General features: G+C 42.6%; 3 protein-coding genes across 4 annotated transcripts; all 3 read left to right on the forward strand.

Annotated features, from left to right (window-relative positions):
• The first annotated feature begins 451 nt into the window (after positions 1-451).
• On the forward strand, positions 452-14,729 carry si:dkey-119f1.1 (Structural maintenance of chromosomes protein 6-like). Of its 2 annotated transcripts, XM_008301436.1 has the most exons (28): positions 452-525; positions 829-977; positions 2,236-2,371; positions 3,470-3,575; positions 3,778-3,914; positions 4,127-4,188; positions 4,324-4,404; positions 4,679-4,780; positions 4,951-5,070; positions 5,220-5,318; positions 5,572-5,718; positions 6,306-6,394; positions 6,511-6,675; positions 6,999-7,177; positions 7,452-7,653; positions 7,754-7,868; positions 8,669-8,829; positions 9,049-9,184; positions 9,529-9,609; positions 9,753-9,923; positions 10,322-10,459; positions 10,875-11,020; positions 11,709-11,834; positions 12,800-12,905; positions 13,632-13,784; positions 13,956-14,053; positions 14,235-14,346; positions 14,434-14,729. In XM_008301436.1, the coding sequence occupies exons 2-27, from the start codon at positions 864-866 to the stop codon at positions 14,329-14,331; spliced, it is 3,267 nt and encodes a 1,088-aa protein (XP_008299658.1). In that variant the 5' UTR covers positions 452-525; positions 829-863; the 3' UTR covers positions 14,332-14,346; positions 14,434-14,729. The 2 variants fall into 2 exon arrangements, with proteins under 2 accessions (XP_008299658.1, XP_008299657.1); XM_008301435.1 differs by having other exon boundaries at positions 14,235-14,729.
• Positions 14,730-16,051: 1,322 nt separating this feature from the next.
• LOC103371941 (uncharacterized protein C1orf115-like) lies at positions 16,052-21,105 on the forward strand. Its single transcript, XM_008301437.1, has 2 exons — positions 16,052-16,427; positions 19,882-21,105. Exons 1-2 carry the CDS (start codon positions 16,128-16,130, stop codon positions 20,017-20,019), a joined length of 438 nt encoding a protein of 145 aa, XP_008299659.1. The 5' UTR covers positions 16,052-16,127; the 3' UTR covers positions 20,020-21,105.
• Positions 21,106-21,246: 141 nt separating this feature from the next.
• tmem18 (transmembrane protein 18) lies at positions 21,247-23,534 on the forward strand. Its single transcript, XM_008301438.1, has 5 exons — positions 21,247-21,407; positions 21,549-21,666; positions 22,809-22,863; positions 22,995-23,088; positions 23,182-23,534. Exons 1-5 carry the CDS (start codon positions 21,315-21,317, stop codon positions 23,278-23,280), a joined length of 459 nt encoding a protein of 152 aa, XP_008299660.1. The 5' UTR covers positions 21,247-21,314; the 3' UTR covers positions 23,281-23,534.
• The last annotated feature ends 903 nt before the right edge of the window (positions 23,535-24,437 follow it).

The raw sequence follows: 24,437 nt of genomic DNA on the forward strand, positions 1-24,437 counted from the left end.
TATTTACTTTTATTTGTTCTCTGTCTTGCTCTTCCTGTTTATAGTTCAAGAGTTCATTTATAAAAACAGATAACTCCATCTTCACAAACCTTCATAAAACCCACTTTTCCATCGTCTACCTGAGACAATAGATATCTCTACTTTTTTCATTTCCACTGCGTCAAATCAACTCTAATTCAGTTTAAATGATACTATCTCAAGCAAACAACAAAAAAATAAGTTTTGGGAAAATCTACAAAAATGGAGTTATCTGTATTTGCAAATGAACTCTTCAGTTTTACTCTTAATTGTCTTTTATTTGTGTTCTTTTTTCCTTAGGCTAACTTTTTACTATTTTACTGCTGCAACAAGTGAGTTTCCTCATCTGTGGTGACGAATAAACAACAATGTGATCCACTGTGTGTGTGTTTGCAAAAAGATCTCGTTTATTCACGCGAGATTTTTTGGGACCAGTGAGCGCGAATTCGATCACTGGTCCGGTGGTCCTTCCCATCAGTGGTGCTGTGTGCTGCTGCCGTGAACCAGGTAAGCAACCACTACCCAAGTCATCCTACCTGTCCGTTCAGCTTCTGACATCAACGCTAAAGTAGCACCGACAGCTCAGCTGCTGTCCGGGAAGACAGTCGATTAGCACGTAGCGCTGGTTAGCAGCTAAGCTAGCTCTGTAACGGCTCGGTGGCACCTGGCGACTACAGTGAAAGTCTTCTAACACTGAAGTTAAAGACTGACTATAGAGCAAACCGTTACCAACAGTTTGGTGGGGAGTCGCCGTTCATCGCCCAACTACATAGTTGACTCTTTGTAAGTATTTCTGGTGTTTTCTTTCAGTTTCGTTTCTCTGAGTGGACGATTTGGTGGCCAAGATGTCTGAAAGAAGAAGCGGCTCCGTCGGTGGGAACCCCAAGAAACGGAGCAGACCGGAGGACGAGGATGAAGAGGATGTTGATGAGCAGGAAGACGTTGGTCTGAGCAGACAGGTCTGTGCTGTCACTGACATGCCGCTAACTCGGGCCTGACCGGTTTATCAGCTGGCCGATCAGAGCCCTTTAACAATACTCAGCATCGGCGGCGGTTTGCTCAGTTCATTTGTCATAAAGCAGTAAATGTAGTTCAGTATCACAGTCGCTTTCCTACATTCATTTTGTACAATTTGATTTAGTAAAAAGACAAATATTCTCCAAGTCAAAAGCTGTAAAACACTTCAGCAACACCACGAAAAGCTCCGTTTGTGCTGCTGCTTGTTGTGAACGAGTCAAACTCGGACACAGACATGAGAAAGAGCTGAGTCCAGCGGTGACACCTCTCCCTCTGGAACCAGAACAGGCACAGAACCTCACTCTGACAGAGAACTACAGAAAACAGCTTTTTAAACTTTTATCCAACTTTTTAACTAGCTTATGAACTTACATTTTTATTAACTGATTCTCATCATCACAGTCTTTGAGAGTCCAGAACATCAGAGGGCTGCATCAATAATGTTCTGCAGTAAATTCACCCATCATGCTGCTTATATACAGCTACACCTGTGGCATAAACCTCAGGATAAAGTCATCAGTACAGCTGGTAGCTATGGTCATGCTCCATGGAAAGAAAAATCCATCCATCCATCATCGCTACACCATAATCCTCACGAGGGTGGTGGGGGGCTGGAGTCTGTCCCAGCTGACTGAAGGCAGGTTCACCTGGACAGGTAACCAGTCTATCAGAAGGTTTAGAAAGAAAAATGCACGATGCAAATTTAAAATAAATACCCCACATTACAGACATGTTTGTTCGGAAAACTTTTTTTTTCCCTGATGCATTTTATGTTGAATGCTTTGTTACATGTTTTTGTTCATGAAGCTCCTCTATGTTGTAAAGTTAAACTAATACTGAAGGACAAAGTGGAAAACAGTCAAATGTTCTGCCTGTGATTCATATCTTTGCTGTTGTGAGCATTAAGGGACCAAAAAAAGAGGCTTTTTTATTCATTATAAATCCTTTAAATTAATCAGTAATCTGAATTTTTGTTTTTTGCCAAATATCGAAATCGGCATCAGTCTCAAAAAATCCATATGGATCAGGCCCTACTGCAAACCGCTGTGCTGTTTGTCTCTGTAGATGCGTTATACCCATTTTTGCTTCTTGACAGCTCTTAGAATGAGAGCGACGAAATGGTAGAAACTCACTTTACATGATGTCAAATACAGAATGTTGTGTGCATTGCAGTGACTGACGTGACCCATTGGTGTGTAGTTGCAGTGTGCCAGTGAGGTGGTGAGTGATGCAGGGATTGTGGAAAGCATCACGCTGAAGAACTTCATGTGCCACTCGCTCCTTGGCCCGTTCACCTTCGGTTCTAATGTCAACTTTGTTGTCGGCAACAATGGAAGTAAGTGCAAAGACTGAGTTGGTGCAGCAACCAGGTTTACCTGCTGTCTGTGCGTGCCATGGTGGAAACTGATGCAGTACGCTTGTCATAACCTTCTCAAAGGCTCAAACTCAATTTCAGACTTCAATATCCTGTTATTGGACGACATTTCTGTTGGAATATTTTAACGTTTTCTTTTGACGCTTTCTCCACAAGGGCTGCATCTTGTTATCCCATCATCAAATAACAGTTAGCTTGTCTGAATATATAGGTCAGCCTCATATTAAAGTTTTGCCTTTACACACTAATTTATTAAACACTTTCTTTTTCAATACTAAATATATATATTCTACATTTTTGGTCAGTTTTAATGGAAAGAGTAGTGCAACTGAAAAATAGCATTTTAAATGTAGCATGCTCACCGTTAATGCTCTCTTCAAATGGCTGAATTAAACAATAAGAGGCTAATAAATGTAATAATTAACTTAGTTTGGAATTTATGGTATACATATAGAAGTGAATGTGTCACTCATTGAGAATAACAGAATTATAACAGAATTTCCCCTTGGGGATCAATAAAGTATTTCTGTTCTGTTTCATTTTATTCTAAGGAGCATGAGCTGAGTAAGTGCTAGTCTAGACGCATCATTATATTGTTAAAAAAAATCTGAAATAAGTAACTCACACAGATCCACAACAAAACGCTCAGTGTTTCCCCTGGTTTGGTTGGTGCTGGTACTTCATAGTACATGTTTAGTATGTCCTTTATTATTATTATTATTATTATTATTATTATTATTATTATTATTATTATTATTATTATCACAGGCGTCTGTGTCTTTAGAACCAGGTTTCAGTGATTTGATCAGCACTTGACTCTTCAGGTCTTTGGTTTGAAGTTGACTACATGCATTTACTGTTAATGTGTTTATTGGTTTTGATGGCCCCATTGAATCTATAGTATGGTTTAAGCTTAAATCATGTATTTATGGAAACTCAAGTCAGACTTTATGCTGTCCATTCATTCTCTCTGTTTTTGTGTATGTCTTCTTTCACATAAACTGGATTGATTACCACAATGCCTGAAATGCTGTTTTGTGTTCACAACCTGCCTGACAGGTGGAAAGAGTGCCGTTCTGACAGCTCTGATAGTTGCCTTAGGCGGGAATGCACAGGCCACAAACAGAGGATCGTCCCTCAAGGGTTTTGTGAAGGAAGGAGAAAGGTGGGTGTTTTACCATCATGTGATGTACCTTCTTCTTTGTCTGACTGCATTTAAGACAACTTGTAGTTGCTTTTAAACACAGTAAATCTCTTGGACAGATTAAAAAAAAAAATCATAACATATACCTGAGCAGCCCACCCAAATAAAGTTTCTTTGTCGGTTTAGGCTGACACTCAATAGATATGCATTTCTGTCATTTCAGTTCAGCTGACGTATCGATCACCTTGCGTAACAAAGGAAGGGATGCTTACAAACCTGAGGTGTACGGTCCAGCCATCATCATAGACCTGAGAATAACACGTGAGGGGCTGAGAACCTACAAACTGAGAGGCAAATCAGGTAAAGGCCTTCAAGACTTATTGATCGCTCATTTCTTTTCCTTTTTTTAAGCCATGCTATTGCCTTTGCATAAACACATACAGCACATTTTCCAAAAGTCCTTTTTTAGTTACTGTCAAAAACAATAAGGTAAAGAACCAATCTCCTTTAGCTGCTCCGATATTTCTGCAGGGGTGAGTATTCATAAACATACTTTTTATCTTCTGTTACAGCTCAGGTCGTCTCAACCAAAAAGGAAGAGCTCATTTCCATCCTAGACAATTTCAATATTCAGGTATGAGCCACATTTCATCCGTCCACCCCCAGGGTGAATCCAAGTGGGGTGGCACGTAGCACATTCAGATAAACTGCCGACACGTATTAACCCATGTTAATGTGATTACCTTTATTCATCTGTTTTCCTCCAAAGGTCAACAATCCTGTGTCAGTGCTCACTCAGGAGATGAGCAAATACTTCCTACACTCTAAAGGAGAGGGGGACAAGTATAGGGTTTGTTAAAGTCATTCCATCTTTTGCATGCAGCAGTGTTGGCCAGACAGTTCAACACATTCACATATCTTCACTGCTTTTTTCAAATTCCCCAAAACTGCGTGGGGTTTAGAGGGTTATTCAGCATGTTAGCATTGCTAGCTAACCTCTTAGCTTGAAGCACCGTCCTCACAAAGAGTTACCACCACTCCAGCTATCCTTCTGCTTTAAATATCGATATATCTGTTGTTTTGTCAGCTGTTTTGATCAGATTGTCTCTTTTGCTCTCGCTCAGTTTTTTATGAAAGCGACTCAACTTGAACAGATGAGAGAGGACTTTGTGTACATCAAAACCACAAAGCATGTCACCGAGGATAAAGTGGAGCAACACGGTGAAGTACGGATGACTTCCACGGAAGCTTTTATGTTTAGTGACTGATGTCGGATGATAACATTTTATATATGATCATTTATTGGATAGAGTTTTTAGTCTCTTGATCAGAACTTTAATAGCATAGCAAGCTTATTACAGGTACCTGAACATGCATGTTTCTGTGACTGCTCCAGTGCTTGAAGGACCTGAAGCGGAAGTACCTGGAGAAAGAGGACCGTTACAAGAGCCTGGGATCGCTTGACGAAATGCAGAACAAGCTGGAGGAGTTGCAGAAGCAGATGGCTTGGGCTTTGGTTAGATAGTTATTTTCCTACTTTGGAATTTCCAGTTCTCTTCATTGCTTCTGTGCCATGTCCTAACTAAACTAGATCAGTGCAATCATTACTTAAAAGGTTAGTCATTTCTGTGTCAGTGCCTGTGAGTGTTTGTTGATACGTTGCAGGTGGCCGAGGTGGAGAAGGAGCTGGAGCCGATGAAGGAGAAGCTGCAGGCTGACAGACACTCCACGGAGAAATACGACGAGAAGGTGGACGAATGGAAGGTGTGGCACTTATTTATAGTGAAGCATCATGTAACATTAGTCATGTGTTGATCACAGGGAATAACATCCTCTGAACTTTATTCATTTTTTTAATGTGTCATCACTTGTGTGTTTTTAGTATAATCATTAAACAGTTACTGCTTCTGTTTGGTAGCTCACACTTTAAGTTTGTGCTTGTCTGAGTGCAGCTGTCTTGTAAACTCTAACTTTTAAACCTCGTGCTTCTCTCACCTGTTTTTGTGTAAATATGCAGAATAAGGTCGAGGAAGCTGAAAAGAAGCACAAGCAAATCCAGGAACAGTTGGAAGGGATCACCCAGAAAGTCCAGGAGCTTCAGCCTAAATGTGTGGAGCTCAAGGCTGAGGCCCAGAGACGGAACACCCTTCTCAAGTCCACCGAGGTCAGACTTCAGGCAATCACGAGGCACATTTTCAGTCAGACTGCTCAGAAGCCGACGGGCAGAGTGACAACGAGCAGCACACTCCATGAACAAGGCGTGACTGTCATCACACTGCAACCAAACTTTTCCTTTTCATTATGTGCTTTCAAGGTGGTTTTCATCTGATGCAATTTAATGAAGCTATCAAATACTTTGAAATGATCAGTTGTCACCTAATCAGGCCTAATCTGTAGTCGCAGTTGAATTCATGTCCCCCCACAAATACATCAGGTATGAAATACGTGTTATAAGCACATGTTGTAGTGTGGTCCAGGTAGGCCTGAAGGTTTTGTCCAAAGATGAAACACAGCACACAAAGCTGCGTAGCCACAGACTCTGATATTTCTGGTCTGTGTTTTTGCATTCTGACATCAGCAAATGTATTTCAGAACATCATGTGGTTTACTGTCACCATATTCAGAGGTGCCTAAAGGTACTGGTACCATTGTGAAGCTTGTTTTTCAACTCAGCATAAATGGTCAAGTTTGTTTTTGTTTGTTTTGTTGGGGCTTTTTTTTTGTAATTTTTCATTTCCACATGCACTCTAGATCACCGTCCACAGATGCAAAGCTAACCTGAGAGATCTGGAAAAGGACAAAGTTCAGCTGTCATCTAGGATAAAAGATCTCAAGCTGAGGTACGGTCCCGTCTTGTTTTTCACGTCTTCTGCATTGCATTTAGCCTAAAAAATGTACTTATCTGTGTGGTCTTCCCTGTGCTTTTTGTCCTCCTTTCGCTTGTTCCTGCCCTTAGCATCAGTCAGACAACAGGAGCAGAGAGCCAGGCCAGGGCAGCCCGGGTGCAGCAGATCCAGGAGGGGCTAGAAAGCCTTAATCATCAAGTCTCCACTCTGGGCCAGCAGATTGACCAGTACCAGCACGCCAGCAACCGTGCCAGAGACGAGCAAGGAAAGATCAAGTAAGGACATAGAAACTGTGCACCAAAGGAAAATTCATCATGAGTGCATCATGAAAACCTGTTGGTTCCAGGGTAGCCTATAGAGATGATTGTGCTATGCCTTGCACTGGAATTATGGACAAGAAGAGAAGATCATTTAGAAAATAGGCACTAGTTGTATATGTAAACCCAGCACTTATTCCTGTCATGCTGCTGTTACTGATTACCAGTTTGTAAATACAACAGAACTGTGCACCGGTATGTTAGGTCCTCTCAGCAATGGAGTCACGAACATGATGATATCCTCTAACATAATGAAAACACCCGTCTCCTCCTGCCTTCAGGAGAGAGCACAATGGACTGCAGAGATCCATTGAAGCCAACAGAAGGAACCTGCAGACTCTGGAGAGCAGTCGCTCCAATCGACTGCGCCGTTTTGGAGAGCACATGCCTGCATTGCTCAGTGCCATCCAGGAAGCTTACAGGAGGGGCCAGTTCAAGCACAAACCCCGAGGACCTCTCGGTAAGACTTGGTGCCCACTTGCACACAGGGCAAAGTGTTTGTAGTGTCCAATCCTGAAATCCTTTCTCAGCCATTTGAATCACACAATCATGCAACATAAAGTAACACCTTAAGTTACAGTACACTGTGACTGGTGGTATGAGATAAATATGCAATGAGATGTGTTCCGTCTTGACTGAACAAGACTGGGATTGTCCTTCTGCCACAGCCAAAAGACCAACCAAGGAGCACCATATGTGACTAAAATGCTCCTAACTTGCCTTCTCTTTTACAGGTTACCTTATTAGCCTGAAGGACCCAGAGCTGGCCTTGGCTGTAGAAGTATGTCTTAAAGGCCAGCTGCAGGCCTTCACTTGTGACAACCACGAAGACGAGAGAGTGCTGCAAGGCCTGATGGCCAAAATGTTCCCAGGAAGTCGCAGACCTGCCATCATTACAAGCCGTTTCCTCCCACATGTCCATGATACAACAAAGAAGTGAGGGCAGCTTTAAAATATACAAAAAGAAAGAAATGATTAACAAAGATCTAGTTCTTGTTGTTCTAACAGCATCTGTGTGTTGTGTCTTGTGTGTCAGGGCTGTGAATCACCCGGAATACCCCTCCGTTCTTCAAGCTCTAGAAATTGAAGACCCAGTTGTGGCCAACTGCCTGATTGATCAACGGGGTATAGAGAGTGTTCTGCTCATCAAGGTAACGAGCAGTTTCTTCACTAGAAGCTCCCCGTAACACGAGATACTGTTCATAGCTGTAGCTTCAGAAGCTGATGTGAGCGACCAGCAGAGACGAGTGGGGTCTGTGATGTAATAATCAGTAAGATTTACAATGATGTATGATGGAAAACACCAGCTGAGGTAACGCTTTGAAGGATCTGTACCGCCTGATCACACGACTACAGATCAGCTGTGTGGGTCCTTAAGTTCCTCCATGAGCTCATCTTATGGTGTTGGGATTCATACAACCAGCCCAGATTTCAGATTGGGTCAAAACATTCATGGTTTATGGCAGATTTCTGGATTGGTGTACACAGTGGACGCCACTATTAAAGATGCTTCTATTCTGCCTTTATTCCACCAATGTTCTGCTGGAAACCTAAGGCATCCCCATACTGACACCAAGCGAACCAGGCTGTGATGAGCAGATCAAATCCAGCAGCAACCCAAGGATGTCTGACCTTTAGTGCAACGTAGTCAGTGCTACAAATGCAAGTTAATTCGATTGCTGACCTAGAAATGGTGCAGAGACCTGCCAGAACGTTTTGTGTTTTTTAAATGGTTCTAAATTCTCAAAATGTCTGACGGAGTTTTGTGGATGTGGACTTTTGGACCTCACAGTACATTTGACAGTTAGTTAAAAAAAAAACAAAAAAAACTGATATGCACACAAACACGTAAGTTACTGATGTGTTCTACAAAACTCCTTCTGAACTCTACTTTAGTGTTGAGACGTAATGGTGGGTCGACACGAGTCTTGTTTCTGTCCTGTGTGTGTAGAACCGTGCAGAAGCTCGGAGAGTGATGCAGGGCAGCAATCCTCCCGCCAACTGCACCCAGGCCTTCTCTAAGGACGGGGATCAGATTTACAGAAACCGTAACTACACTGCTGAGCAGACCAGAGCCAACTACCTCTCAGGAGATGTGGAGGAGGAGATCAGGTACGCGTGTCTAACCCACCATGTTCAGCTGACTTCTTGGTGTTGACATGTTTGGACAAATGAATCCCACGTGTGTTTGTGAACAACCTAACAAAAGCAGTACAGAAGCTGGAGTTTATTAGCTCTAGTTCCTCGGGGACAGGGACTGCTTGCTCCATATAAAGCTGTACTTCAGTCTGATTGCTTCTCCACCGTCCTACTTCCTCTCTTTCCTCTCAGACACTTGCAGAGGGAGGTGGAGAACCAGGAGGCTCAGGCCACTCGCTTCCTGCAGCATATGAAGAGGTTGGATGAAGACATCAAGCAAAATGAAGGCCTGCTGAGAAAAGCCCACATGGAGCAAAAGACGACTAAAGTAATGATTTTGCCCATTTATAATCATTGTTCACTTTCTGTCTGTTTATAAGTCAGTGAACAACTAATGATATTTTCTCCTCCCTGTAAGTGCCAGAGTGGGAAACTCATAACTCATACTGAACATGTTTTTATTATTATTTGAGAACAAAAGGATTCGATTATGCTTTTTAAACTGCTCTAATTTTCTTACAAATGTTTAGTAAATTGTTAAACCATTAAGTTTTTGGTGGGAACAAGAGAAAAAGCTGCTAAATCAAAAATGGATTCCTGAATCAAATTTCTCAAAACGTTCTCCTCTAACATGGAAGGAATTTGTTCATGAAGTTTGTGTCTTTGTTCCAGGACAAAGCCACGAAGCTACAGCTGGAGCTGATAGACGTACAGAACGTGGAAGAGCCTCAGTCGGAGGACCTCAGGCCCCTGGTTAGCACCCAACATCCACAGGAATAAATACACTACACCTGCCTTGTATTCATCTTAGTCGATAGGCACGACACAGCAATGCAGACTTCTGCAATCAACAAGCGCTCCTTGTGATGTGTGTGTGTGTCTGAAATTCACCACAGGAGGAGGATCTTCAGGAGATTGTTGCTAAGATCGCATCCAAGCGCGCTGAGTGTGACGAGGCACGGACCCAGATGGCTGAGCTCAAGGCTTCGTACGAAAAGGCAGAGCAGGAATACAAGCAGCACAAAGAGCACATCAACACCATCGCTGAGGAGGCTGATTCAGTGAAGGTGATCCTGTTGGACAGAGCCAGCATGTACGATGCTGGATAGTGAATGAGATTGTAGGTTAGGGCTCCAGGGTGTGAATGTAAAAACACAGCAGTATGTGTGTTCTAAGTATAGCATACATATTGTAGGTGCATTATCAAGAATACAAGATGGAAATCAAGTCAAAAATGCATGCATACATTTATGAAGTCAGGACACAGTGTAGTTGTCATTTTCATTTAGAATACATCTGAATTGTTTGTGCTGATTGGCTGTATGTTTCAGTGATGTAGCTTTTCCAGAGCCTCACCTGAGGACATTAGCATTGGTACAGGATTACAGCCTTTTGCCAGTTTAAACACTTCCCACGGCAGCCAGCAGCCCCTGACCTTGTCCTTGTTCACTTTGTCCCACTGAAGGAGGACCTGGGTAAAACTGATCAGGAGGTTATCAAGTCCAAACATCACAAGAGGCACTATGATGAGAAACGCAACGCTCATCTGGCCAACATCAGGACTCTGGAGGCCAACATGAAAAGCAAAGAGCAGGAACTGGAGGTACGTCACGCTGTGGTCGGAGGGTGGTGTTAAAGAAACGCCTACAAAGAACTTTGGAGACAATTTTTATGACTGTTCTTATTGTCCTTTTTAATGATTTTATTATACTTTTATGTCTTTTGTATTTAGATGTTTTCAAATAGTTTTATATTTTGTGTTCAGCACTTTGTTGTGTTACCGTGCTGTATAAATAAAGTTGAGTTGAGAGAACTGAAAGCGAGCTCTAAAGCACACAAACAGTTTTTTTCTGACCTTTTCCTTGTTTCAACAGAGAGCACAGCAGTTAGGTTGACACTGAAATACAGACAGTAAATATTCAAACAAAACAATAATAAATAATAATTAATGCTGCGCTCGGGTTTGGGGAGTTTAATAGCCATCAGAAGTTAACGGTTTGTTTGTCTCTGTGGTTCAGACGTCTGTGGCCAAAGCAGCAGAGATCTGTCCAGAGCGCCTGGCAGTTCGTCGCACAGCCAGGAGTCTGGACAGCGAGATCAACCGTCTGAAGGCTAAGATCAGCACCCAGCAGGAGCAGCAGGGGGACCGTGAGGAGGTGGTGAGGTGGGTTACTGAGAGCCCTGCATCTCATGGCAGTGTAGTAATAAGATCAAATGGAGCTTTATTCATCCCTTGGGAGGGAAAAGTCTTGATTAATTAGCCAGATGTTCCTGGAAAATAGGGATGGTGTTAGGATTTTAACGGTACCACCACGTTTACCGATGCTGCTTATCAACGCGCTACTGTAGTAGTACTTTTAAAAGTACTATTTTGATTGTATTTGTTTTGTTTTTTAGGGGAATTAAGAAAAGAATAAAGATGGCTTTATTTTCTCACACGTACTGTGTAAGAATGAATATTTGTATCGTCACTGATGTTGTGTTGATGGGAGCCATCAGAACACTGGGGACAGTGTCGCAGGTTTCACTCATAGATATTATGCATTGTGTTTCATTAAAGTGTCCAGCATTGTACCAGAAGGAAAGGCTCAAGCGTGAACAGATATTAGGTCAGTGATTTGTGAAGCAAAAGTGCATCATAGAGACAGACACGTCAGACATGTCCAACACGTCTTCCAGTGATGAGATGAACACGACGTTCTTACTTTCTAAAGTGTCGTTAGCAGAACGATTAAACGTCGGAGCTTATCAATCATTTTGCCCCGGGGCTCGTTTGATATCAGGCCTCGGTACCTATCTCTGCTCAACAAACATCGTGTGACAACATTTTCTTGTGTCTTCCTCACATCCAGGCAGTACCACGAGGCTCTGGAGAACTACAAGAACATGGCACAGCAAATGAAGAACCTCAACAGCTTCATCAAAAGCCTGGACAGCGTTATGAACCACAGACTCAAGACTTACGCTGATCTCAGAAGGCAAGTAGTGAACCCACAGCTGTTTGTATTTATCTAGCAAAGCCTTGTCAGCAGTGTCTGTGCTGCTGCTGAAAACGTGACAGAAGACTCTTACATCAAGTAATTTTTCTCTCTAAAATACAGTCATGACTTGATAATCTGACCCTTAACAATCCTAAACCTTGCTTAGGAAAAACGAACAGAACCCATTAAAACCAGCCTTAACATACCGACAGCCTTGGATTCAGACTCCAACATGACATTTTATGTCATAACGGCGTATTATTTGACTGAACAATCCCACAGATTGGCTACGTTCACACTGCAGGACTTAATGCTAAAATCGGATTTCTTTGTGACTTCCTTCACATTTCCAGTTAAATGTGACTTGTATGTGATCTGCTGTGTGAACTTCATACGACCTAAAAGTGTCCTGCATGTGCAGAAGAGGACACGACGACGTCACACGCAGTGAGCGTGCTCAGTGTTTACAGAAGTAAACATGGATGGTAACGGTGGAGCGTATCTGCCACTCCCCCGCCGCCACCGATGGAGGAAACAGAAGTGTGAGCGCTAACTAAACTAGTATCAGCAGCCAAGTACTGCCTGTGTGTTCCGGCCACTTCCACCCTTTCAGAGCGCTGCCCCGGGGTGGAAGTGGCCAGAACGTGCACAATCAGTCAGTTAGACGTGAAATCCAGCGATGCGTAGTGTTCTAACAACACACTAGTTATTATAGCAACTATACACAATGAATGTGAACAAATGAGTCTTCCAGCTTCCAGCCCTCCTTGTATCTCGACCTCCGTCTTGACAATCCGACAGCCTTGCTGTCCGACATAAAAGAAGGTTTTACATTTAGTGTTGGATTATCGAGTCACGACTGTACCTCAAATGTTCTTCTGCAAGCTTATTTCTAAAAGCCCAGTTTTGTTGTTGACACTGCAGTTCATCTGCTGCCTTTTCTCTGTCTCTGGATGCCTCAGGTTTCTTTCGGCCCGTTGTAAATACTACTTCGACAGCATGCTGGCCCAGAGAGGCTACAGTGGAAGTATGACGTTCGACCACAAGAATGAGACCCTGTCCATCTCTGTAAGAACATCTTTTTGTCTGTCTGGAGCACTACAGTTTTACTTTTATATTCAAAATGTCAGTGTTGTTTTCTAGTATTCTGGGAAATAACGTTTGACAGAAAGGCCTTTTTGTTTGGCAGGATTTTCTCAATCCTCTGAATTCCAAGTGACATCCAGATGCTTTTTGCCCCTGTCGCTTATTTACTCATTGGGGCCTCGTTTTTCTATGAAAACAGCACAAGCATGGACAGAAGCAGAGAGAACTCTGTTGTGATGTATGAAAAAGCAAAAGTTTAATGTCTTTGATATATCATTTTACAAAAGAAACGCCAATCAATATGTCCAACAAGGGCCAACATCTGTTACCGCTCCAAAAAATAACTACAAATGTTTTACTAATTACATTTTAATTAGTTCTGATTAGTCTGATGGCTGAAAATGACGCATGTATTTCTCCAAAGACTTTTTTTTTCCTCACAAAACCAAACGTAACACATGATTAGTTCGAGGATCACTGGAAATGTGCAAATCCAGAGATTCTTGAGATTTGAGATCTTGAGAATTTTGGCAAGTTTTAAACAACAAAATCCACGTTTCATTCTGCCGTGGGGTGTTTTGGAGTTTCCTGAGTAAAATAACTCATCGTGTGAAACTCTTAGTAAATCAAATGTCCGTGAAACCTGCAGAATCTTTTCACTGAAGTCGATTTATTCTGTCATATATTTCCTTGTGTTCTCGTGTTTAGGTGCAGCCTGGCCAAGGAAACAAGGCCGACTTGAGCGACATGCGCTGCCTGTCGGGAGGCGAGCGCTCCTTCTCCACCGTCTGTTTCGTTCTCTCTCTTTGGGCGATCACAGAGGCGCCTTTCCGCTGCCTTGACGAGTTCGATGTTTACATGGTAATGAGAGATGCTTTTATTTACACTTTAAGTCTGTGTGGTGCTGATCATCATCAACAACACAAACACGTAGAAACTAGATGGGGACGTGAACGGTGGTGGTTCATATGCAGCTCTGTGTTGCTCTGCGTCTGGCCTTGGTTTAAAGGTTTGGCTGTGTTGTTCTGTCAGGACATGGTGAACAGGAGGATATCCATGGACATGATGCTGAAGGTGGCAGCCAGTCAGCGCTACAGACAGTTCATTTTCCTCACTCCACAGAGCATGAGGTAACCACCAACACAGCTTCTGTTTCAAAGCAGTTAGACCACCCGCATGTGATTTTGGTGCCTTCATAACTGTATGTTCACTCAGTAAATGAGCTCTGACTGGAGGTCTAGTGGCTTCAGCGTGCTCCTTGGTCTGTGGGTTACGTCCACGTCCTCATTCGTTGCCTTTTTTCCTCCTCAGTTCACTTCCAGAGAGCAAAATCATCCGCATCCTCCGTCTCAAAGATCCCGACCGCGGCCAAGACAACTCGCAAAGAAGTCAAGACCAGGATCAGTAGTTGTTGTAGCTGAGTAACATGACGCATCAAAGTCACGCTGCAACACACTGACGCCTGTTTTCTGTTGAACCGTGTCCATAGAGTTGGGACACTCGGTGGTGTTCAGGTGGGCTTCAGCTGTGAGGACATTTTCCAGGGTACTTCTCGGCCTCACCAGTAGACAAGGGGCAGAACTATTTCCTGTAAAGCTTTCTGTCACTGTCAACAAAAGAGTTTTGTTTCCTGCTTCGTTTTAAACTCTACTGTCAGTTGTTATAAGCAGGTTTAAGTGCTCTACTAACGAGGCAGTATGTTCAATGTTTTTCACTGTAATATTGATAAGAGTGACAAATAAAATGTTGTTTATACGATTACATTAAAGGTTCCTCTTGGTAAATAAACGACAGACGGGTAAAGTATGTCCACGTGCCAGATGGAGGATGTTATTCATTAAACCAAACAACAGACACACGGTTTTAGTGGTGTCATTTATGGAGTCAGTGGAGGCATTTGCACCTCACCTCGCCTCACTTCACCTCGCCTCACTTCACCTCGCCTCACTGCACCTCACCTCGCCTCACCTACAACTGGTTGACCTCTTAAGCACTCTGGATGACTGAGGCCCTGCTGCTGTTGGCGGTGGGACTGTAGAAAATCAGACTTCTTTGACAGTGTCAGCAACAACTGATGCTGATCTTTCTAGATGTGCGCTTTGTGCCGCTGGATTGCACTAAACCGGAAAAGTTAACTAAAGGACGTTTTTTTGACAGTAAATAATGATGTAATGATGTATTCTAGCAGCAGCAGCTTACACCTACGTTGTCCTTCAGAGGGTCACGGTGTGGGGGACACCCTGGACAGACTTCCAGTCCCGGTACTTATAGATAATGAATACTTCAGTTTTTATTGATGGACACATGGTGCTGATCTCCACTAACCCTCCAACTGTTGGTTTGTTTATGTTTTTTACAGTTATTTTATTTATTTTATATACATTTTTACTAGTATTTAACTTGAGCCCTTTTCTATTGTGATTGGTGTTTTTCTTTATTGCTGCTGTATCGTAATAATTTCCCAGGCCTGGGATAAATAAAATATTTTCTATTCTATTCTTTCTTGACCACATGTGACAGCAGCAACACAATGTTTGCAAGTGCCAACTATGTGCTGTATTTTGAAGTAGGTATTTTGCCACAATGCCCGTTAAGACTGCAGCATTTCAGACTTTAGCGCTCACTGGTGCAGACACGCTACTCAGTAAGTCAGAAGAGCACATTCAGAAGCTGCCTGCAATTATGAAAGCAACCAAAAGGAGTGACATCCATAACAGATGCACATCATTCTGAGTGATTCTTCCTGATCAAATTCTAAGATATGGATTGAAGTTTTTGATTAAAATCTCATATGCAAAGTGCATCTCATGAAGGAAAACAGATTGCAGCAGTAGAGCGTCTTCCTAATGTGACCACACTAGTGATGTGCAGTAAACTGGGAAACCCTTTACTCTCAATACCACCTTGAAGTGTTAGAAAAAAAAAAACAATTCAAATGCAGGTTCAGTGTACAGTGTGTGAAAGGGCCGTGTGATTCATTCACCAGATTAAAGCCATTTCCATTAAAACCTCCTATTGAGGTCAGCCTTGAGAGGAGGAAGGATTTATAACTTTAAGGGCTCTGTGCCAAACCCCCCACACAAGGCGGGCCGCTGGAATGTCCTTCCACTCATGCATATAAGAGCTGCTGACAGCCCATACCTGACCTCCCAAGGAAACCGCTGCCTCTTCCTGCATCTCTGAGAAGTGCGACCAGCAGATAACATGAAGCCCAAAGCTATTGCGTCGAGGCTGTTCAACAGGAATTCGAAAGTAGCTGATAGCCTGAACGTCCAAGCGGCAAAGTATCAGCAGCATGTGGACTTGATCACCGGGGATCACCCAGAAAGGTCGGATCAGACATCCCAGGGTGATGGCAGCTGCAGACAGAAGAAGTGCCACAAAGAAGTACACTTTGCCTTTCTGAAGGAGAACTACGAGCCACTGATTGAAGATGAGGCGAGAGTCAGAGCAAAAGAAGAGAAGAAGCAAAAGAAGAAGGAAAACTACGAAAAAGTGAAGAAGGTTGGTGTGCCTTCCTGTTTCTAACACAGATTTCCTGAACTGCTAATAATGTGCTCATGTTTACTGTAGTCTAATGGAAAAGCCTTTTCTCTCTTTAACTCTTTGTCTTTTCTTTGTAGCTCCAGTATGGGTAAGTTCAAGTGTTTTCAGTATGGCATCAATCAGCCTCAATCACAATGTTTAAATAGATCTGATCATTAGGAACTCTCATCTGTTGCCAGCCTGTAACGTGTCCTGAAAGTCAGGTTTCTAAAGTTGCTTTGAATTCCCAAATCACTAAAATGAAACAAGCACAATCAGCTTTGATATCACTGGGATTGTTCTATAATCACGCGGACATTACAGATGCATTTTCTCTGGCAGCGAGCAGCAGCTCATGTCGGGCTGCTGCCATAACGTCTGACAGCTGAACTGCAGTCAGCGCTGATTGTCACTAATGGCCTTGTGCGGCTTCTGTCTGGTGGTAAAACGTGCATCGCAGAGGAGACCAAAGGCAAACGCCATAAAAGTCAGGACAGACTGTTCACATGTGTCTTCCTTGGAAAACAAGGCCTACTTCCAATCTCCTTAATGATCCCGTTGTCCTCGGCTGCATGTTTGTAATTTGGTTGATTATTGACCTAATTGGGGAGAAACGCTGCACACCCTGCTAAGTGTCTCAGTCTTAACACGGTGGGTTTGTTTACTGGGTGGGTTGCTTTACAGCCCTCAGTCACGAGTGACTGATAAGAAATTGGCTTGATGGAATCTGACACACAACATTTGCACAATTCATTAATCAGTGACATGTTTGTTTACCAATCTATGGGGTGGTGCAATACACCAGTGTTGATGAAAAGCATTCTGTTTAAATCATAAAACACTGATAACGTGTGAGGATTGCACCAATAAAGTACTGATGTAGTTACAGGTTCTCTCTGCTGCCAATACAGTTGTGTTTCCGTGACTTTTTTATTGCCAGAAACTAAACAAAACACACTATAAACAAAGTTTAAGATGAATTAGGATAGATATTGTGAAGTCTTTTGGCCACAATAATCATCCAGTGAAAATGTGATATTGTAACACAATACTGAACTGGGTTGGGTTTGCCTTTGCATAAATGCAATAAACATGATTTTTAATATATGTTTCACATTTTAGGATTAAATTTAGCTTCCCAATAAATGTACATGGGTGTACACGTGTACTTCCTTCAATCAGTTCAAGGTACTTCACGTAGAAAGGGAAACCCAAGCAAACCAAAAACTCCCTGTGAGCAGCTCTTTGGCAACAGTGGGAAGTGAAAAAACAACAAAAACTTTCCTTTTACCAGGAAGAAAGCTTTAGCAGAACCAGACTCGGGGAGAGCAGCCGTCTGCCTCGACTGGTTGGGGTGACGGGAAAGCCTGAAAACTATTTTGTTGTTGTTGTTTTACATGTCAGTACAAAAACAGTAAAGAAGGCATTCCACAGGGCTGTGAACATGATTTTGTTTGCAGCATTTAATATTAAATGAACATAAACCTGGCTTGTCATAACAAGGCTGCACGTAGACACGTAAAAGGATCTTTACACTAACAAAACCTTTCTTCTTTTCTTGTAGTTCCACTGTGGGTAAGTTGAAACATGTTGTACATCCATTTAAAATAAATCAATCAACATCATTCAATCATTCTAATATTTAGGATTTTTTTAAAAAGAGAGAGAAAAACTCTTATTTCACCGTCTCAGGTGATCTGATCATTTTAAATAATAATCACCTCCACCCGTCCTGACCTCATGTGACGTGTTCGGGGTGCTTTAATGTGATGCTGCATGCTGCCCCGTCTTCTCCAGGAGTCGTAAAATTGGGATAAAGTTTCTGATTTATTTAACCCTGTAAAGCATGAACAATGAAATAACTGACAGAATATTCAGTTTTTTTGAGAATGGAGTGTTTCTTGAACCTTCTGACAAATTTATTCAAAATAATTAAATATCATCTTTTCATATATGAGTTGTAATTTCTCTGCATTTCCCTGCGCCTGACATATTGGCAGTCTGGGCTTTGGACGTGCTGTTCAGGTGTTGGTGGATGTTTGTAACTCGGCTCTAACCTGTCGTGGAAAAACACAGCTCTGTCTGTATGGCGCCCATCTCGGCGTGACCTTCTTTGTTTACTGACTAACTGCTTTATAACTCACGTGCGACTTGTAAGGAAACTGATTACAGAATGCCATCGCAATTATTATCAAAGGCTAATCAGTGACCGGACACTTGTGCAGTATGTAGTGAACATTAACAGCCTCACAATAAAATGACCCACATAAATCTGGGAAAACGCAGCGACGAGTGCCAAGTAAACAAACCATAAACCACAGGTGGACATGAACACTTGGGTGTCTTCAGTCACGCGTCCAGGTAGATGGTAGATGGAGTTGTGTGCAGTTACTACACTGAGAAAAGCACTTTTTTTTTTCTGGCTTTGTTTTTGTACAACGTCTGACCTCCTGTATCCGCTACAGCCAGCCAGCCAGCCCTTTCCTGTTCCAACAGCACAGAAGACAATAGTGTTGATGGGACTCCTAATTTAAACTTTAGCCAGGAGAAGACTGGGCCTCTCCTCCTGCTGTGCTTTTGTTCTATGAAGCGCCAAATATGCAGCTTTTAAATCATGTCCTGACTCAGATCCTAATCTCATATTATTTTAACCTGCTTTTTTTGATGCTGCAACACAAAACATCATCCGAATACTCTGGGAATAAAAATCACGACATGACTGTGTGGGGAAACAGTCGCATTTGGTACATGTTACGATCCCCTAAATTAGCTCGCACCAACGAGACTGAACACAATGAAATGGGCAAAGAGCTGCAAAAACACCTACATTTTTATTGTTGAAAAAAGGTAGACAGGAAGTGAGACCAAATTAAAGACCGAGAATCTACAAAAAACATTAGCTAAATAAAACCCCTTCCCAAACTAACTAAATACTGGTGGGCAGGCCAGAAACAACAAGAGGAAGAGAGCCACCACTGTCCAGCCCACATGGACCAGCGGAGCAGGGTCCTCCCCTCTACCTGGTCATAAACAAACCATTTCCTCAACAATAGAAATACAGCCGTGAGAACTGAACAACTGGACCCAGCAGGAAGAGAAAAAAGAGAAAAACTAAAAGTACCTACACAAGGTCACACACAATCACTATCAGATGCACTGCTGCTGCAGAAGCTGCGGCTGCGGCTGGAATGAGGAGAGCCTGAGCTGCAGGCCCCTCCCCCTCTTTTCAGGTACACCTGTTGGGAAGGAGGCAGACACAGAGTGAGATCAGGCACATCAGCTAGAAGGAGGGGAAGCATGTAACAGTACAAAACCGTTTGTGAACCTACTTTAATGCGAGCTTCTTTTCTTGTACATTCTCTTCTCAATGACAGAACAGAATGCAGATGATTAAAGTATTGTGAATAAATTTGCTGATTTCTCTGTCTTCCAGAATTTCGGACAAGCACTTCGGTACACATGGAAATGCCTTATGCTTGGCCTTCACAATTTTGCCCTCGGGTATTCTACCCCGATTACAGTAGCAGCTGCTTTTGGCCCTGACTTCCACCAAGACAGAGACAGACGCTGAGCGCAGCAGCTTGTTGTCTGTTCATAATCCATAACCCCTGGACACTGACCAAAGAATTTTTTATATGTCTTATAATTTTTGTGGATTTAAAATTGCATTTTCAATGTGTCTAAACATGTAACTCTAACACTGAATCACATGTTAGCTGTGCTTTAAGCAGCTCAGTCATAACTGTACAATCTGCCTTTATCACAGCACAAACAGACTCATCATATCAGTAGGAACAGCTTGTGTTAGTATTCAGAGGCTTGTTGTGTTCTAATCAAATAACTCGGTTGTCATCGATTTATCTGTTTGCATGTGTGCTTTTCCAACTCTTTTGTTGTTCATATTGGTTGTTTACACTAAAATCCTGATGTGTTGTTGCAGATCATTAGGTTCTAGATATTCTTTCAGCCCACCAGATTAGCAGGGATGTGCGATAGCTACTTGGTTAATATCATAACATCTGGCACACAGTGTATAAAGCTGCTCTTTGTACTGACACAGTGACCTCTATATGTACTCCTTAAATTCTAAACCATGCACGTACTAACCATCAGATACACTTTTTTTCACTTGGAGAATGTTTATATCTGTCTGGTGTTTGCAGGTGTACAGAGGGAAAATACTGTCATGTGGTATCTACAGCAGGTCAGCAGTAACAGGAGTAGTTGATTTAGGGCAGATTTTTTTTTTTCAAGGAATTTATAAGCTGGAAATATTTCAGAAGGTAGTGATCGTCAGTCAAGTGCTAGAAATGATGAGTAAAGTCGACTCCCACAGTGAGAAGGAGGCCGGTCTTAAACACCTGCCTCCAGAGTGTTTTAATTTTCACAATTGTACAAGCTGGACAAAGCCGTAGGTAATGGTGACCAGGAGGTTTTTACTGAATTTCTGCAGGATCTATGTTTACGAGGATTCTTTGACATGAATGTGAGGGTTGTCCCAAACATTTCAGTGTTTCTGTATGTGTCAGTTTGATCATTTGTAAAGGTTCTGAAAGTCATGATATTTGTAAGTTGGGGTGTATTAAAGCTTTAATGTGTGTACACCAAAAAAAAGCAAAACAAAAAAAAAAAAATCTATTTTCTTTTTTTTTTTTTACAAACAGTATAAATAGAGAGACTATAATAAAAAAGAAAATTAAAAATGAATAAAATAAAGTATAACTTTGCCCACCTGCGCTTTTGTTTTTGTTTTTTTTAAATCATGACGATAAACGTGCCGGTCTCCGTTACGTCATCCGTGTGCGACTCGAAGCGCTACTTCCGGTCCTGTCCTGTTTACCTGACACTCGGCTGAGTTTTCTGAATATGACGGAACAAAAAGCAGAGAACATCAGCTCCATCCCTATCGACGGGTTCAGCAAATTAAGAATAACGTCGATATGGACGTTTCTCATGTCGGTAAGTCAAATGTTTATTTGTCCGGTTCGAGAGGCTCTGCGCTACCGAGCCGTTAGCCGCCACAGCTAGCTGCTGCTGCGTTTGACTGTGGAGGAGTTTGAGTTGAGTTCAGGTGAGTGCTGCTCTGTGTGTGTGTTGCAGGTGCAGTGGTCGGAGCCGTGGCTCATCGGGCTGCTGCTGTTCCATGCTGTGTGTTTGCTGCTGACTGCGGTGACCTGCAGATATTACAGGGCTCAGATCTGCCACTTCCTGCTCATAGGTACGTTTGACAGTCAGCCCTGTAACATCCAGTGGACAGGTGGAGGTCAGGAGAAGCTGCTTGTTTCAGGAAAAAAATATGACCATGAAATGCTTCATTTTAGTTGATATACTGTGTATAATTAGTGATCATTTTAAATGCCTTGTTTAACAAAAATGGTTTCATTTAAACCTGATAACTTCAGTAGCGACGCACGATATGAACATTTCTGGCCGATACCGAGATCCGATATTAAGATTTCTGATATTGCTGATAACCGATATCACTGATGTCGATATACAGTTTTTGTTCACACTAAAAAATGAGTGTAAGTAAGCACTGTAAGAATTGTTCAAAAGAGGCCCAGATTAGACCACGTAGTCTTCTTTATTAACAAAAGTAAAACATATTTAAACATATTTAGTCCAGGACCATTTAAGTAAAACATCTGTGAAACAGCAGCGATATCAAATGTAGAGACAAAGGCGCTGATGTTAGACAATCATCTGCTAAATGTGTTCATCGGACCAATAAATCGGAAAAACACTATCAGCCGATACTGATGTGGTTGGTGATGTGTGTGTGTGTGTGTATATGTATAATGTGCACCCCTAAGCTTCAGTCTGTTTAAGAAGCTACACAGCTAAAAAATGTATAGAACAATGACCAACTCACACTTTCATAAACTTACACACAAATATGAAAGTATACAACGGAGTCATCTCGCCTCGATGCACAATCCATGAATACAACTAGTAGAATGCAGAGGTGCATGGAGGTCGACCAGGTGGAGCTGCTGCGCTGCACTAGGCTTCAGAGCTGGACCAGGCCTCACCTGAAAGACGCCTTCCTGAGGTCACGTCTGTCAGTGCCCAGAGCAGGGTGCCAGGTTGTGGGGGGTCGTCTTCCAGATGGAGGCAACAAGAAGCCCAGGTGGTCCCAGACTAGCATGCCCGCCCCACCAGAAAACTGTGCTATTTGTTTTGCACATCTGTTAATCAAAATAGTTTGAAGTCACATCAAACCACCTGCTGATGTTTCTGATGCCAGTGAAGTCTGGCTAATGCAGATATTCAGATAATCTTGTTTGGATGAACAGGAGTTAATTTCCCTGCTGACATGGTGTTCCTGCGTTAAGTGGCTGCTTTCACCTTTCTCCACAGTCGGCCTGGTTTACGGTGCTGAATATCTGAATGAGCTGGCAGCCATGAACTGGAGGTAAGACAACTGTTCACCAGCTCTGCTTTGGTGCTTCTGTGTGTTGAATAATGTGTGTGTGTAGAGACTTTGTAGTCCAAGAGTGAGACCGTAATTAAGGAAGTGGCATTAAGCTTCATTCTTTTTCGCAGGTCCTTTTCTAATTTCCAGTACTTTGATTCCAAGGGAATGTTCATATCGTTGGTCTTCTCAATTCCTCTTCTGCTCAATGCAGTCATCATTGTGGTATGTTTTTCTTTCTTCTTCACCTTGTCAAATCAGATCAAATGCCAGAAACACTGCCTAACCGCAGGTATGTGTGTGTGTGTGTCTTGGCAGATGGTGTGGGTGTACAGGACCTTTTCCACTATGACTGAACTAAAGACACTTCAGCTGAAGAGAAAGGCTCGCAGAGAGAAGAGAGAGAAGAGCGACTGATCCGTCTCCTGTTCACCGTAAATGGGCTTCAAAGGAAGCCGTTTGAAATCTATCCTTCACTAATCCTGATGTTTGGGAAAGGAAGGCAGATTCCTTCCTGTGGCTTCAAAAGGATAGTTGGTGGATGTGAGGAGTGGAGGTGTAACCCTGACCCGGACTCCACGGTACACGACGGGACTCGTGAGGACCAAAGGACAGTCACTGTTTTGTATTTAATGTTGTTTTAAAAGGTGTTGAAATGTACAAACGAGATTTAAAAATAAAGTGTTTTTTGATCTGGCGCACTGTTGTTAGTAGATTTAAACCTAAAGACAACGTTTCTTTTCAAGACCCTGTGTGTGGTAAAATGAAAAGAAGCACCTCACTGGGTTCAGGACACGTCCCTGAATGGTCCTCACCGTTTCATTAATAGAAAAATCATTGATGCAGACAAAAAAGGAGACAAAATGACCTAAGTTAGGCAGATTTTTTACATTTTACATAGTTAAAGTAACATGGAAGCTGCATTAATCCGGCGGCTGAGGCTCAGAGTGGGTCAGTCATTGATCGGAAAGTTGGCGGTTCAATTCCACCCTGTAACCTGTGTCATGGTCGTTGTGTCCTTGGCCAAGACACTTCACCACCTTGGATGCATTGAGTTGGTGGTCGGAGGGCAGAATGGCAGCCAGGCCTCTGTCAGTCTGCCCCAGTTACTCCTTGAGCAAGAAAAGCGCTGTATAAATCTGATCTATTATTATCCCCTTCTAGTTCAGTCCCATCATCTCACGACATTCATCCTTCTTAAGAACTAACAAGCTACTGGGAGCTGCGCTGCCCGCTAAGCTAAAGTCATGCAGCGCTACTGTCACTGGCTTTGTATGCTGGGGTTTGGTTGGACATCTCACACAGCAGTGGGAGTCTGGAGGAGGACGTCAGACCTTATGACCTGTCAGAGGCAGCGCACTCTTCCATATGATAGGATTTTTAATGATACTCTGCTGACCTCTCTGTCCACCTTTCAACCCCTCACACCTCTCCTGGTCTCTCTTGGACCCCGTCCAGCTCTGAGCAGTGGTCCTCCTTTTGTCTCTGGGGTAAGAAAAACCAGATTATAAAATACAAAGGATCCACAGTGGAGCTCTTTCCGATATCAGCAGAAACACCTGTTGCTGTTTAGG

The sequence above is a fragment of the Stegastes partitus genome, unplaced genomic scaffold, assembly GCF_000690725.1.
Source record: "Stegastes partitus isolate 25-593 unplaced genomic scaffold, Stegastes_partitus-1.0.2 Scaffold1671, whole genome shotgun sequence".
NCBI lineage: Eukaryota > Metazoa > Chordata > Actinopteri > Pomacentridae > Stegastes > Stegastes partitus.